Consider the following 14263-nt stretch of genomic DNA (forward strand, 5'->3'; position numbering starts at 1 on the left):
TTGACAACTCATCCCTTTCTTTCCACCTCTTGCTTTGGCCTTATTAATAGCGTTTATAGGTAGGTTGCATGATATTCCATTGAGTGAACGAATGAAACTCTACGCAGATGGTCAAAGTAAGAACATGATCTAATTAAATGCTCGAAATATATGTTTATTATTCCATCTCTTGAGATTGAACCCTAAACATTACACCTTTGGTGAGTGGTATTCGACTCGATTATTTCAATTAAAATTGATAAGAATTCTGATCGTCGTTTAGTGTGTTGAGATTGAATTTATTAAATTAAATAACAATTCAACATATTGTATCTTAATATGTCCCACTTTTCTTGACCTAACTAATAACAACGCAACAAAAAGAAACATTGACATCAAACCCATTTGGGTTTGAGTTCAGATAACATAATTAACGTTAATCAAATCTTATCCTGGGCACAAACGACAAGCTTACTACGCTCCTCTAGCTAAGGGCTTGGGTTTAAGAGACGTGGCTGGCTGGTGTCAACCCAATTAAACAACGTCCCTCTTAACATAAATATAAATATAATGATATATTTATTTTCATAACCAGAATCTACCATGTCTCCAGAGTGGTTTGGTCTCTCCATCCTTGTTGAAACTTGGACTTGTTCTTGTTCTTGTCTCGTCCACGAAAATAAACATGTGTTTCTCCGTACTAAATAAATCTTTTTAATTTTATTGCTGACATACATATGCTTACGATGTACAAGGTACCTATCTTAATGACCAAAAGAAACGTTTGATCGGCCTTCAATATGCAAACGACTGTCTATTAATTTTATCATGAAAAGTGTGGAAATCGAAGAGGTCGACATTTTGTTTGGAGTGTTACATGCGTTGCACCCACCATCAAAGTTTCCAAAATTCGTTTGTATTTTGCTTTTATCGTGTTATCATCATTATCTGGCACTAGCACAGAGTTTTGTCTCTTTATAATTTTTATTTATTTAACAAATCCATAATCTAATCCAACCCATTTTAAATTAACGGTTTTGAAATTATGAACAATTGAACATGTTTTACCTTGACCAAGAATTTTAATTAGTGTTTCCTTCCGAAGGTCATTGTCGTTTCACTGTAAAAAGGTAAAATATTCCCTTTTCTTTTTCTTATTTAAGCGATGGACTAATGGGAATGGAAGCTCAGTGGAAGCTACAGCCTACATGCATGTAGAATGTGGTTCTTCTACAACAAGTCACCTTATTTGAAAAGTTTTTGGCTTTGCATACAATTTCTTTGTTCTTCTGTCAAATAAAAATAAAAGGAGAGATTTTGGTATATATATACTGCCCTGCAGCCCTGCTAGTCGGTAGAGCTTTGGCTGTGTTTGCTTTAAGTCTAGCTGATATGTCTAGTAATACTAAAAGCTTAAGTAGCACAAGTTGCAGCGAGGATGAAAGTGAGCTAAGGAGAGGGCCATGGACTCTTGAAGAAGACACTCTTCTGATTCAATACATAGCTCGTCATGGTGAAGGCCGATGGAATTTGCTAGCAAAACGTTCAGGTAATCAATCACTTAATATAATCCATAACCCTTTTGCAAGCTGATTATTTCCTTTGTTGATCTTTTCTTTTTCTTCTTATTTTTTGCGGTGCAGGGTTAAGGAGAACTGGCAAGAGTTGCAGACTGAGATGGTTGAATTATCTGAAACCGGATGTTAAGCGAGGAAATCTTAGTCCAGAAGAACAGCTCTTGATTCTTGACCTCCACTCAAAGTGGGGCAACAGGTGTGTTGTGTTGTGTGCTTTTTTGTGCAGATTTGATTCAAACTTGGCAGAACTCTCTTATCATTCATTTCTGTGATTGCAGGTGGTCAAAAATTGCGCAGTATTTACCGGGTAGAACGGACAACGAAATCAAGAACTACTGGAGAACAAGGGTGCAGAAACAAGCACGGCATCTTAAAGTTGACACCAACAGCACAGAATTCCAAAATATTATCAGGTGCTTTTGGATGCCAAGATTGCTGCAGAAGATAGGAGGAGAATCATCGTTTTCTTCCCCCATGTTAATCCAAAACCCGATGGCTTTGCAGCCTCTTGACAATGTTTCTCAGCATTTAACAGCAGCAACAGCATCACCTCCACAAATTCCTGGGCAGGGAGCTCTTAATATGAGTGGAACAATATACAATTTGGATAGCATCCAAAAGCAGAACGCAGAGTCAGTGTTCTGCACCAGTTCCTGCATTTTGCCTTCAGAACCAATAGACATGCCAAAGATGTCTCAAATTCCAGAATGCCCTCCTAGTCCTTTTCATGCCATACTTAACAATGATAATGCAAAGGGCGGCTTTTGTGTTGACGACAATAGCTATGACATAGAAGCCTTCAATCTGCAGGGGTCTGTTTCAGCACAAGGGTTTGCTGGAAACTCTGCTGGTGATTGCTATGTAGCAGAAAGCAACTGGCTTGACAGTGATTTTTCATGCGGCATGTGGAGCATGGACGAATTGTGGCAAAGTAGGAGCTAACACCCCCACCACCATCAAAGAAAGAACCAAAAAGAAAAAGGAAAAAAAAAAGAGAGAGAAACAGAGGTTATTTTTTTTGTACTCAAAGAGAGAAACAGAGATTGAGGACCTTATTTTTAGGACAACCCTCAATCAACTGATGACTTTTTTTTTATACAGATTAGTTTCTAGATCATCCATAAAGTGAAAAGCATTTGTTAATTTTATACCCAAACTCAAAATAGTGTAAGTTGTTGATTTAAGCTTTCGTTTATGCAAATAGACTAAGGGTTCTGATGCCATTTTGTGTCCATGAGTGCAGTTTCATATCAGTTTGATAGGTCTAGCCATGCATGTGTGTTGTGTGTTCATGCCATATATGATTCTATTGATATCAGAAAACTGCCCAAGCTGGTTTTCCCTGTGAAAATTATCTGAAGAATCTTGTGATGTACTGAGAAACAATATTTAATGTATCAGATGTCTCAGTCTCATAACATGTTTCAAGTTTTCCCTCCTACCCAATTAGTGGGATGGTGAAACTTTGACCAGTCAATTTTAGGAAACAAATTCTTACTGCAATAATGCTTTTAGACTCTTGTAGATAAAGACTCTACCAACTATGAACGCACTGAAAAAATTGCTGAACATTGAATTTAAAAATATGAAGAAAAAAAAGTTGCTATTTCTGAGAAAGACATGCTCTGGGATGCACTTACATTGAACTTAGCAGATTTGGTTTCCAACCATAGCAGATTTGTATATATCAAGAATCAAGACTGCAACTTTAGCGTGTGGTTGATAGGTGAGCTTAGCTCTTCCTCTCTCACTCACCATTGACTCTGACTAATCATGTAAGCTGTCTTACTCAAAACTCTGTCAATTTGCATATTTGGGTGGTTTTCAGTTCCACTATTCAATTCAGCCTCAATCCACACAAATTGTAGATGGAAGTTAGATAGAGCCACCCATGATGGAATTGACAGATTCTTCTTCTTAATTAATATATAGATTGAAATCTGGCTTATTTAGTAGAAAAGAAAAAAGAAATTTCAGCTGATTGGAAAAAGACTACCAGGCATGACAATTGTCATGATCACCAAGAAGAAATTTAGTTTGTCTAAATTTAATTTTAGTTGACTAGTCAGAAGTTTTTTATCACAACATAGAACTCTGAAGTATGTTGACTATTCTCATCACAAATTTTGTGGATCAATAGCTATGATGAAATGAATTTCCACCTACACTAGAAGGACACGATTGAGAAATAACCAAGGAAGAGGACAACTCTAGTTGAAGAATCTTATAGAGCTCTTTACACTTCTCAACATCACTTAAGAAAATCATGGAGTGCATGGTCTTATTCTTACCATTGGTTTATCTTTTATAACAGAATTTATTAATTATTTCACATGATTAAGTTATAGAGTTAAAAATTATTTTATCTATCTTCTATCTTCGGTTGTCTATCTTTTAGAAGACCTCAAGTCTCGTTTGGTGCATAAGATTGGATTTGATTTGATAAGGTATGTTGAAGGAGGAAATGAAGGTAGAGATGAATGATTCTCATTTTAAGGAGATTAACAGGGACAAATAAAAGACAAAACAACCACATTCAAAATTTTAAGGTCTTTCTCAATTTTTATGAGAAACTTGTATTTATTTTTGAATTGCCAAGGTTTTTCACTTTCTATTGTGCCTATAAAATTTAAGAAAGAATCAATTAAAAAAAGAGGAAAAAAGAAAATTTTCCGAGTGCTAGTTATTTTCACAATTTCATATCGCAATATATAGGGAAAATAAAAAATACTGTCCAATAATGACCCGTGATTTACCATTTAGTGCATCCAGCTAATCTCAACCGTTCAGTTGTAACAATACGCCATCCAGTCGTCCATTCTATCCCCTTAAAGCTCTTTTATTCCAACATTAGGGTTTCTCAGCACCGCCGAAGCCATTCTTCTTCACGGTTTTCAGTTACTTGAAGCAGAAAAACGCTCTGAGTCTCTGATTCTCTGGTTCTCCTCGAGGTAAAACCAAACCCCATTTCGCTTTCTCGAGTGCAGCTATGCATCTTAGATTTGTTATGTTGTTTGTGATTGAGATTTGAAGAAGCTAAGCCCTTTGGTTTTACTTAGACTGATGCGATAAGCTACCCTAGGCCTTTACGTTTTCTATCAGTCTCTGATACAGTGTAGGGTTATGCTTCCCTTTGAAAAGAAGTTTTAAAGATGTTATCTTTGTTAACTTAGTTTCCGAGCGGCAAGTTTTTCCAAAGCCAGTTACCTTTTGAAGTCAGAACTAATTGCTTCAATAGGGTTTGAATTCTGAAAGCCATTTGTTAGTTTTCTCCACTTTTCATTTCATTTGCATAAGGATTTTGTTTGAAGATAAAAACTTTGTCTTCTACCTTTTTCTTTTTTCAAACTTTAATCTGGATAGATTCTTTTGAATTTCCATGCATGCTTCATTTGATGCCTGAACATCTTACCCACAGATTTTAAATATTAGATTATTATGGCAATGTTGGGGTTTCGAGTTTCTATTGAAGAATAAAATCCTCACATCTACTCTCTGTTTGTGTTTCGTTAGTCTCTGCTATATCAAACTCAAATAGAGAATTATGGATCATATTAACATTTTGCCTGGATTTCATCAGTTTTTTCATGTCCTTGTAAGCCAAAAATGATATTATGTTTCGTGCCTTGTTTAGTCAGATTTGTCAATATGTTTACTTCAAGGAAGAAGATTCACAAAGATAACAATGCTGAACCGACTGAATTCGAAGAGTCAGTTGCACAAGTAAGCTGTGCAGCTGTTTGCTTGCTTTCTAGTCACTTAATTGTTACAATTTTGAGTTTTGACCATGAGTTGCTATCTCTGCAGGCAGTAATTGAATTGGAAAGTAACAGTGACCTGAAAAGTGACCTGAAGGATCTATATATCAACTCAGCAGTGTAAGAATGATTTTTACTGAATTCATATGTATTATGAACTGTTGCCAATGGTATGAGTTGTATTCTTCCTTTCTTTTGCAGTCAAGTTGATGTGTCTGGAAACCGGAAGGCCGTTGTTATTCATATTCCATATAGACTGAGGAAGGCTTATCGCAAGATCCATGTTCGGCTCGTGAGGGAGCTCGAGAAGAAGTTCAGTGGGAAGGTGAGTAGTGATTTATGTTCTGTAGTTGTCCGTATTGCATAGAACCTAGAGGTAATTGAGTCTAGTGTGTGTGTGTGTGAATTTCTAGTGGCCTTGCTTCTAGGCATATTGATCTTTTAGTTACTAGTTTTGATCTGCTTAGCTAGCTTTTCTGGTTTTCTTGTCTTTTTTGTGAGTGCCTTTTTTTTTTAATTTTAAAATTATAGTTTTTTTCCTCTTATGTATATCTGCAATCTAGGCAACTAATCTCTCTTATACACACATTTATATTTGTTTGCAAAATTTGATTGTGTCTGGTGAGGCTTATAGTGCCCTTTTGGTTTGTCATATGGTAGGATGTTATCCTGATTGCCACACGTAGGATATTGAGGCCTCCAAAGAAGGGGTCAGCTGCCCAACGTCCCCGCACTCGTACTCTAACTGCTGTGCACGAGGCAATGTTGGAGGATGTTGTTGCGCCTGCTGAGATTGTTGGTAAGCGCACCAGATACCGTCTTGATGGATCCAAGATAATGAAGGTAAACTATCATAACTTTTTTTAATGGAAATAAATTATTTAGTCTCTGCTATATGACATCAACAATAAAAAAAAATAAAGTCTGCTCAAAAGATGTCTGCCTTGCAAAACAGGCACTTTGATACACAAGTTGATAACATAGTAGACTGAGTAAGATAGGCATTGTAACAGATCTTTATTAAAGTGCATGTATCCATTGTACCAGTTGCTCTGTTGTAAACGACTGTATTGTACAAGTTTCTCTGTTGTAAACCATTGTGTTTCTCGATTAAGGGCTGAGTTCTGACAACCCCTTGCTTGATCAAACAAATTAAAGCTTTACTTCAGAATTTAATGCTTGTTTGATACAACTCAAATATGTTCTTTTGTTCGATCAATACAATATTTATCTCTCTTAAAGATATTAAGTTAAAGCTACAATATTTATCTCTTTTTTCTTGATGTTGGGCAGGTGTTCTTGGATCCCAAGGAACGAAACAACACTGAATACAAGCTGGAGAGCTTTTCTGCAGTTTATCGGAAGCTTTCTGGAAAGGATGTTGTGTTCGAGTACCCCATCACTGATGCATAGAAATATTTTGTGCAATCGTACCTTTTAATTACTCCTCCCCTTTTCCCTTTTGTTCCCTGAAGAACTGCAATTCAGCAGGCAGACAATTTAAAATTTTGATGTTGAGGACGTCGTTTAGGATAGCCTTTGAAGGATTTTGTTCTCTTCATTATTAGCATATTTATGTTGACGTGATATGGTTTACTGTGATTTTCAATCTCCCTTTTTGATAGTCTTATTTTAATCCGAGCGTTGAATCTTTTCAAAATTGCTATCCATGATATGTTTGTTTGGTGCCACTTAATTTACTCTTTCTGAGTAGATATTTGCTTTTTAGAAAAAAATATAAGGCTTAAAATAATTTTTTTTTCATGTGATTAAATCAAAAAATTGGTTAGGAATGTCGGTTGTGCGGCCAAAAAACCCAAAAAACTAAAAGCCCGAGAAAAAAAAATGTTGAGGGAAGTGCTAGATTTGTCTCGTGATATGGTGGATATGTCGGCGTTTTTATTGAAGAAGTATATTTCTAGGGAAGAGAAGGTTCCCATGCCCAACTCAACGTGAATGAGAACAATGTCATTGCCATAAAATATAACTATATGGCGGAAATAACCAGACTAAATTCTGCTTGTGATGGTTACACCAACCCTGAAACGCACTTTCTCTTTTGTATTTCAGTTTTTTTATTTGTTAGGTTGGGGGAAGGGAGTAACTCACACTCAATCCAACTTACACAGCATTGGTCTCTTTAGTATTTCAGTGAAACAATATCAAAATTGTTCTTGGTTATCTGGAAGTGTTTTGCTTTGCTGAAAAACACTTCCAAAGACCATGAGAACACTTATACAATCCCCATAAACAAAATTCATTGGCATAAATAAGATATCTGAGATCTACACAAGTTAGTATGACGAAAAAATCTCCTCGCATAGACAAGTTGGTGTCAGGACTTCTCACCAACTGAATTTTTTTACCAGATTTTGTATCCTGCTGCACTGCACAGATGGAGGGAAAGTGATTGAACTAATAGGCAATAAGAATGATAGAAATATAACCATTTTAGTAATAAGTATTTCAATTAAGCTATGGCATAACATCATAATCACAGAAAGATCCGAAGGGGGCTCTATATCAAGCAGTCAAGGACTCAAGGTATTGTGGAGCAAAGCATACCTCAAGACAAAATCACAAGACCGAGGTACATGGCTCCGCAGAGAAACAAGAAAGATATAAACCCCCTACAAGTAAAGCTCTTCAGAGTCAGAAAAAACCACACAAGTACGGCATAAGCGCATCCATTGTAGTTTGTCCAGCAAAAAAAAAAGGAAAATGCAGAAAAAGCAAAGAAGGAAAGCTCTCAGGCATAAATCTTATTAACAATAAGAAGCTGACCAAATGACACCCCATCCACAACCAGTACAGCAAGGACACTCTTCTGCGAATTTCTCAGCATCACTAGAATGAACTCTACGGGATATAAGATCATCATAGATATCTGCATTATCACAATTAAACATTATAAGACAATACATATACAAATATAGACAGTTAACTTGAGGATCAAATAATTTGTTTCTTCCCATACCATAGACTGAAAACAAGCTGTTCATTACACCTGTATTCCACAAAATAGAACCAGGAGTCATTAAGTAATCCCATCTTATGTGGGGAACAAAAACGATTTGTAGCCTACTTTAGTAAGCCACACATGAAAAAATGAAACTAGAAGAGTTGCAATTACCAGTGAACAGAATAATATACCGAAGTATACGAACTTTTGTTGTTTCTTGCAGAACCCAAATTATACCGAGGAAAAGAATGAATCCTGGTGGTCAACATGTAAACATGAAAACATCCAAATGTCATATTGCATCCTGTGCTAGTCATAGGAAGATGCGTTACTGGAAACTAGAATACATACCTATACAAAGTCCTCGAAGTGTCCACTGCACATTATCACGCAGCACAAACACAACAGGATAAGGATTTTAGGCAGACATTAAAGCAAGGTTAAATTCCTTGAAGACATATAAAAGCATAAGTTCTGGAATATAAGGAATGCAGAGGTTTCTATAATGTCATCGTGTGAGAAACTTATGCATTCAGTATGCTTGAAATCTAATGTTAAACTGTTGCACGTACCCACACCGATGCTCATAGGTGCATTTTAGCATAGAAAGCAAGGTAACAGGCAAAATCAAGTAAAAGATATGTGAAATAGTACTTACATTTTTAGCTATAAACAGTACAACCAGTAGAGCAGCAATAAAACACCCAGCAGCTATTCGTGCAGTAAGAAGATTTGTAGATGCAAGAATCAAAAGCATCCCCCAAAAGGATGAACCAAGATCTGGCTTGCAATGTAAATGGAAATATTACATCAGAACTATTTGGACACAGCTCTCAAATGGAGGAGAGCTAAAGATGCAACTAACTGAAACATAAAATAGGTCAGAGATAAAGTGGAATTACATCCAGCTGGCAAAATCAACCAGTATACACCACCACGGGTTTGTGTGGTTCCACCCTCATCTGCATGAACTTGAATCCCTTCCACCTGCAAACTAATCTGTATCATTACCTGCCCCAAATAAATGAAAGACTTTCTAAACTTGGCCAATTACGAAGCCACCTAGGTCAAAATTTGACCTCACCAGAAATTACGAGTTTTCATTAGGATATCGTAGCAAGGCATTCTGCTGCAATGTATCAATATGAGCAATGCAAACTTAACAATGTACTTCCATTATAACTCTACTATTGAAGAAAATATATGAAATGGCATTAGTGCTGGAAGAAAATATATGAAATGGCATTAGTGCTGGAAGAAAATTGATTTTTTCCTCACTTGAGTTATCAGTCACAAAAATTATACTACATAAAATTCATTAATTCAACAACCCTAGAGCAAGGCAAGGCAGGCATTCTGTTGCAATTTATCAACACAAGCATTATTAAAATTTTATAGGAAAATATGAAAGAATAGAGCTTCTTACATGACCACATGTAAGTTTACAAGCAATAGCATGGCTCGCCTCATGAAGAAACACAGTGACAAGCTTAAATGGTCTCAGCAGTATTGTCCTCCACAGCTACAAGAATCGAAGAATGATTTAGTATACATGACTTGTAAACAGTACAGCAGAAGGAGTATTAACACACCAACAAACGTCATAATTCGATAGAAAATATCCATGAAAACATCTTGCTTTCAAAATGATTGTAGTTAAGATGATTCTTTAAAACAACGTATCACCTATGTTGTTGTTTAGTTTCTAGTTCTTTTGAATCTGTTTCAGCTTCTGCGCCATGGGACTACTTTCTGTTTTTATGTTTTTTGGGAACTGACAAGGGACTTCAATAAGCAAGTGAAATTGAAATATGGATTTCATTCATATTTAAAATATACAACAAGAAAAAATGAATAATCCTGAAAATTACTTTAGAGTGAGAAATTCCAAAGTTTCCAAGCACCAAAATTTGTTAAGGACAAGAAACCAATCTCCCATTGTATCAAACTGTCCTTCATTCCACAGCTTAAGAAGAAATTTTATGAGCAAAAAATCAATCTCCATGCACCCCTGGTTTAATCAATGCAACACCACCCCTCTTGAAAAACAAAGCTCTACTCAGATCAAACCAATACTACAACTTCTCAAATACATCAAAACCCATGAACAGCACTGAACTCTCTCTCTGCCCAGAATCAATGTAAGAGAGGAGCATTCTTATTATAAGAGAGAGAGAGAGAGAGAGAGAGAGAGAGTTTAGTGCTTTACCGCAAGTATAACGACAGTGCAGACGGAAACGGTAATGAGAAAGACCACTTGCTCATGGTTGCAGCAGTTAGTGAGTTCCCAATTGGGCCTCATCTCCGATTCTCTTTTCTGCTTTGGTTACAGAGAGAGGTGCTCTCTCTCTCCGACGAAATCAAACAGATTGTGTAAGGTTGAGTTTAGATTCGGACCCAGCAAATAAAAAATGGTCGAAGTTAGATTAACTGAGAGGACAGTAAAGAAGACAAATTAAGAAAGGAGTTCTTGGGCACTCTCTCTCTCTCTCTCTCTCTCTCTCTCTCTCTCTCGTGTTTTGAGCCTTGAATTCGAAGTCAGAGTCAGACAGACCAAAACATAAGTTTGAAAACGTTTGAACTTTGGTATTGGCAGACCAATCCGGAACCTACATGTCTAGAAAAGTAGTAAATCCCATGACTTTTGTCTGGCGGGATACACTGTTCCCAACACTACTTTCAGATCCCGTTATTTTAAAATCCTGCAGTTAAAAAGGCTTCTTTTTTCTTTTGTAGAAAAAGAAAATAAGAAAAATTGCATCTTCCAGTAAAGACGTGAATGTGTACGATGAACTGTCAGAACAGGCTTTGCTTCCAGCCTTCCATTCCACTAATAAAATAGATAGCTTTAGGCATAGAATGATAGTAAATGTGATTTCTTTCAACAAAAAAATATTGGGTTTGAGGATTTCGTTTTTTATTATGAAAGAATAAACAAATTATATTATATTTGTATAAGCTTTACAATTACACAAAATTGCATCACATCATCACACCTTCACATTGTAGATGTAGTAGGTCATCTACCCTCATCAAAACAAGAATAAGACACTGAATTCCTAGAAAAATCCTCAACAAAACTAGTCTCCCCAGAAGCCTTAGGAGCACCGTTGAATCCAACTAGTAGCATGAGCTTTGGTAATAGCTGAAGCAGAGGTAGTTGTCTATCTTGAAGTCCAGGTTTGCCTGGTCTGGCCAAAGTAAATAAACCGCTCGAAAACATGAGATGAACAGAGTTCATGTAGGGCCTATCTGCAACGCTTGCTTCACAACAAAAAAGTAGTAGCTGAATGCACATTGGTACCTTTCAAGGCGGTTTTTTTATGTTTCTGTGACAATCAAGAACTTGGAATCATTGAAGCAAACCGTACCTCAAGCCAAAACCACAAGAGCAAGGTACATGGATCCACAGAGAAAGAAGAAAGATATGAACGCCCTACACATAAAGCTCTTCATAGTTAGAAAAAGAACAGAAGATGGATAAAAAGAAAAGAAACCAGGCAGAAATTTTAATAAATGAGAAGAATCTCACCAAATGACACCCCATCCACAACCAGTGCAGCATGGACACTCTTCTGCAAATCTCTCGGCATCACTAGAATTAACTCTGCGAGATATAAGATCATCATAGATATCTGCATCATTTCATGGATACATTACAAGGCATCTATGAGTACAACATACAGGCAGCTAAATTGAGTGTCAAATAATATTGTTTCTTCCTGAATAAATACCATAAACTGAAAACAAGCTGTTCATTACACCTGCAATCAGATAAAAAAGAGAGTAAGCATTGATGGCTTTAGCTCATGATACTTGGAAAAAAGGAACTATAAGCTACTTTCGTAAGCAATAAAGAATAAAAATAGCAGGGCCGCAATTAATTTACCAGTAAACAGAATTATTTCCCTTAGAATACGAACTGGCGTTGTTTCTTGCAGATACCAAATTCCAGCAAATAAAATAATGAATCCTGGTGGCTCAAGAAGAAAACACAAAACATCCAAATGTCACATTGCATTCTGTGCTAGTAGTAATAGGAAGATGTTTAATTGGAATTGTGGAATGCATACCTATACAAAGTCCTCGAAGTGTCCACTGTACATTATCAAGCAGTACAAATTCAACGGGATAAGGATTTAGTTAGCAAGTTTTACATTCCTTAAAGGCATATAAACGAATCATTTTACGCTTTTCAGGAATCTAAGGGTTTCTAGATCTTCATCAATTACTTTCCGATTTAATTTTATGTGAAAAACTTATGCATTTAGTTTCCATGATATCTAACGTCAAAGTGTTTCCTGTCCCAAATGCTTCATAGGTGCATTATAGCATTCAAAAAGCAACTGTCAAAACCAAGTAGAAGATAGGTTCACTAATACTTACATTTTTAGCTAAAAATAGTACAACAAATAGGGCAACGATGAAACAGCCAGCAGCTACTTGTGTAGCAAGATGTTTTGTGGATGCAAGAATCAATACCATCCCCCAAAAGGATGAACCAAGATCTGGCGTGCCACAAAATGGAAAGATGATAAAGGTAACAACTATATCAGAAATTATTGGTATCCAACTGAGAGAAGAAGTCATATTGAAGCCAAAAATTCTAAACCACGAATATGAAAAATCATGCATCATGCTAGATCATTGAATGAAATATCACATTGAAGCATGGATTTTGAACACATTTGATTGTCCTAAATGGAGAAGAGCTACAGGTGCAAATCAACTGGAAAATAAATACAGTCGAGGTTAAACGAAATTACATCCAGCCGGCAAAATTAGCCAGTATATGCCACCACGAGTTTGTGTGACTCCTCCTTCATCTGCATGAACTTTAATCCCTTCCACCTGCAAACTAATCTGTATCATTACCAGTCTTAAATAAACATGAACATTATGAAAAATTTACGCGTAAAGTAAGAAAGAATTTCTCACCTTACCACATGTAAGCATACAAGCCAATGCATGGCTCACCTCATGAAGAAACACAGTTATAAGCTTAAATGGTGTCATCAGTACTGTCCTCCACAGCTACAAGAATTGAAGAACGATTTAGTATACATGACTTGTAAAAAGTGCATCACAAGAACGCAAGGAGTATTAACACGCCAGCAGACTCTAACATTAAATAGAAAATATCCACGAAAGTATTTTGCTTTCCAAGTGAATGAAGTTAAGATTTATTATTTAGAACAATTAATGTATGACCACTCTTATGAGAGAGAGAGAGAGAGAGAGAGAGAGAGAGAGAGAGAGAGAGAGGTTACCACAAGTATAACGACAGTGCAGACAGCAACAGAGATGAGGAAGGTCACTTGGTCGCGGTTGCAGCATCTTCTGAGTTGCCAATTTGGCCTCCAGTCAATCAAGTCCATCTCTTCTCTGTTTCTTTGAGACCCAATACTGCAAGAATTTTTCTTTTGGTAAGCAGCACAAATGGAGATAATCTTTTTGCTTCATCTTCATAATGCAAAACAGAGACCGAGACCCAGTTTACAGAGAGGAGAGAGAGATCGCTCTCCATAACCAAAATAGAGGTATAAAGCCTGAGTTTGATTGATTGAGAAGAAGTGGAAAACAAATTTTTTATTTTTTTGGGCAGTTTCCATATGCTCGACGAAAAAACAAAGCTTTCAACTTGAAAGGTTCTGACTTAGACCAAAAGAGAAACGTTGAACTTGGACCAATCAGGCCCCGACTAAATTTAATCATGTGACTTTTGCCTCTTGGGTACACTGTTTCCAACAAAATTGATTTTGTGTAGACTGGCAATGGCGGTAACCCACATTTGGCCTTATTTGTTCAGATTCAGGGAATTAAAAAAACACACAGTTGAGAAATTTGCATGTTCCTCCACACAATAGGGATTCAAGAAGTTTGTTTTGAAACGCAAAACAACATTTGTCTTCATACAATTATACAAGAAAATTATAAATGTAAATACGATGTGACACCTGCAAGCTGGATTTTAGCAGTTGATTGGT

The 14263-nt window shown here is 36.4% G+C and overlaps 4 protein-coding genes across 12 annotated transcripts; 2 read left to right on the forward strand and 2 right to left on the reverse strand.

Annotated features, from left to right (window-relative positions):
- LOC18777666 (transcription factor MYB62) lies at positions 1161 to 2779 on the forward strand. The gene is made up of 3 exons (XM_007209313.2): positions 1161 to 1528; positions 1623 to 1752; positions 1835 to 2779. The coding sequence occupies exons 1-3, from the start codon at positions 1372 to 1374 to the stop codon at positions 2496 to 2498; spliced, it is 951 nt and encodes a 316-aa protein (XP_007209375.1). The 5' UTR covers positions 1161 to 1371; the 3' UTR covers positions 2499 to 2779.
- LOC18776239 (40S ribosomal protein S7-1) lies at positions 4383 to 6974 on the forward strand. 2 transcript variants are annotated; one of them, XM_007209580.2, is made up of 6 exons: positions 4383 to 4507; positions 5191 to 5279; positions 5364 to 5434; positions 5516 to 5639; positions 5975 to 6157; positions 6608 to 6974. In XM_007209580.2, exons 2-6 carry the CDS (start codon positions 5205 to 5207, stop codon positions 6725 to 6727), a joined length of 573 nt encoding a protein of 190 aa, XP_007209642.1. In that variant the 5' UTR covers positions 4383 to 4507; positions 5191 to 5204; the 3' UTR covers positions 6728 to 6974. The 2 variants fall into 2 exon arrangements, with proteins under 2 accessions (XP_007209642.1, XP_007209641.1); XM_007209579.2 differs by having other exon boundaries at positions 4407 to 4507; positions 5195 to 5279.
- LOC18776488 lies at positions 7310 to 10887 on the reverse strand. 2 transcript variants are annotated; one of them, XM_020563385.1, is made up of 10 exons: positions 10486 to 10887; positions 9703 to 9798; positions 9179 to 9263; positions 8935 to 9056; positions 8628 to 8652; positions 8448 to 8531; positions 8292 to 8321; positions 8099 to 8201; positions 7880 to 7944; positions 7310 to 7696 (listed from the first exon to the last, which is right to left on the reverse strand). In XM_020563385.1, the coding sequence occupies exons 1-9, from the start codon at positions 10576 to 10578 to the stop codon at positions 7881 to 7883; spliced, it is 702 nt and encodes a 233-aa protein (XP_020418974.1). In that variant the 5' UTR covers positions 10579 to 10887; the 3' UTR covers positions 7310 to 7696; position 7880. The 2 variants fall into 2 exon arrangements, with proteins under 2 accessions (XP_020418974.1, XP_007209552.1); XM_007209490.2 differs by having other exon boundaries at positions 7310 to 7701; positions 10486 to 10885.
- Positions 11186 to 13899, reverse strand: LOC18777492. Of its 7 annotated transcripts, none has more exons than XR_002271557.1 (10): positions 13547 to 13899; positions 13215 to 13310; positions 13043 to 13127; positions 12663 to 12784; positions 12350 to 12374; positions 12166 to 12249; positions 12011 to 12040; positions 11809 to 11911; positions 11581 to 11712; positions 11186 to 11467 (listed from the first exon to the last, which is right to left on the reverse strand). XR_002271557.1 is itself a non-coding variant. In XM_020563383.1 (10 exons), exons 1-10 carry the CDS (start codon positions 13652 to 13654, stop codon positions 11441 to 11443), a joined length of 717 nt encoding a protein of 238 aa, XP_020418972.1. In that variant the 5' UTR covers positions 13655 to 13899; the 3' UTR covers positions 11186 to 11440. The 7 variants fall into 7 exon arrangements, 6 of the variants coding, with proteins under 6 accessions (XP_020418972.1, XP_020418971.1, XP_020418969.1 ...); XM_020563383.1 differs by having other exon boundaries at positions 11648 to 11712; positions 11809 to 11883; XM_020563382.1 differs by having other exon boundaries at positions 11186 to 11540; positions 11648 to 11712; positions 11809 to 11883.

The sequence above is a fragment of the Prunus persica genome, chromosome G5 (assembly GCF_000346465.2).
Source record: "Prunus persica cultivar Lovell chromosome G5, Prunus_persica_NCBIv2, whole genome shotgun sequence".
Classification (NCBI taxonomy): Eukaryota; Viridiplantae; Streptophyta; class Magnoliopsida; order Rosales; family Rosaceae; genus Prunus; species Prunus persica.

Excerpts from the sequence above, each read along its gene's own strand:
- LOC18777492 (XM_020563380.1), bottom strand. The coding sequence starts at position 13,654 with ATGGACTTGATTGACTGGAGGCCAAATTGGCAACTCAGAAGATGCTGC. Across the intron at positions 12,375-12,662 it reads TACTATTTTTAGCTAAAAAT|TGGACACTTCGAGGACTTTG; the intron begins GTAAGTATTAGT and ends GATAATGTACAG. Across the intron at positions 12,041-12,165 it reads GGAAATAATTCTGTTTACTG|GTGTAATGAACAGCTTGTTT; the intron begins GTAAATTAATTG and ends ATCTGATTGCAG.
- LOC18777666 (XM_007209313.2), top strand. The coding sequence starts at position 1,372 with ATGTCTAGTAATACTAAAAGCTTAAGTAGCACAAGTTGCAGCGAGGAT. Across the intron at positions 1,529-1,622 it reads TTTGCTAGCAAAACGTTCAG|GGTTAAGGAGAACTGGCAAG; the intron begins GTAATCAATCAC and ends TTTGCGGTGCAG. Across the intron at positions 1,753-1,834 it reads CACTCAAAGTGGGGCAACAG|GTGGTCAAAAATTGCGCAGT; the intron begins GTGTGTTGTGTT and ends CTGTGATTGCAG.
- LOC18776239 (XM_007209580.2), top strand. The coding sequence starts at position 5,205 with ATGTTTACTTCAAGGAAGAAGATTCACAAAGATAACAATGCTGAACCG. Across the intron at positions 5,280-5,363 it reads TCGAAGAGTCAGTTGCACAA|GCAGTAATTGAATTGGAAAG; the intron begins GTAAGCTGTGCA and ends CTATCTCTGCAG. Across the intron at positions 6,158-6,607 it reads ATGGATCCAAGATAATGAAG|GTGTTCTTGGATCCCAAGGA; the intron begins GTAAACTATCAT and ends GATGTTGGGCAG.
- LOC18776488 (XM_020563385.1), bottom strand. The coding sequence starts at position 10,578 with ATGAGGCCCAATTGGGAACTCACTAACTGCTGCAACCATGAGCAAGTG. Across the intron at positions 9,799-10,485 it reads GCACTGTCGTTATACTTGCG|CTGTGGAGGACAATACTGCT; the intron begins GTAAAGCACTAA and ends CGATTCTTGTAG. Across the intron at positions 9,264-9,702 it reads GTAAACTTACATGTGGTCAT|GTGGAAGGGATTCAAGTTCA; the intron begins GTAAGAAGCTCT and ends ATTAGTTTGCAG.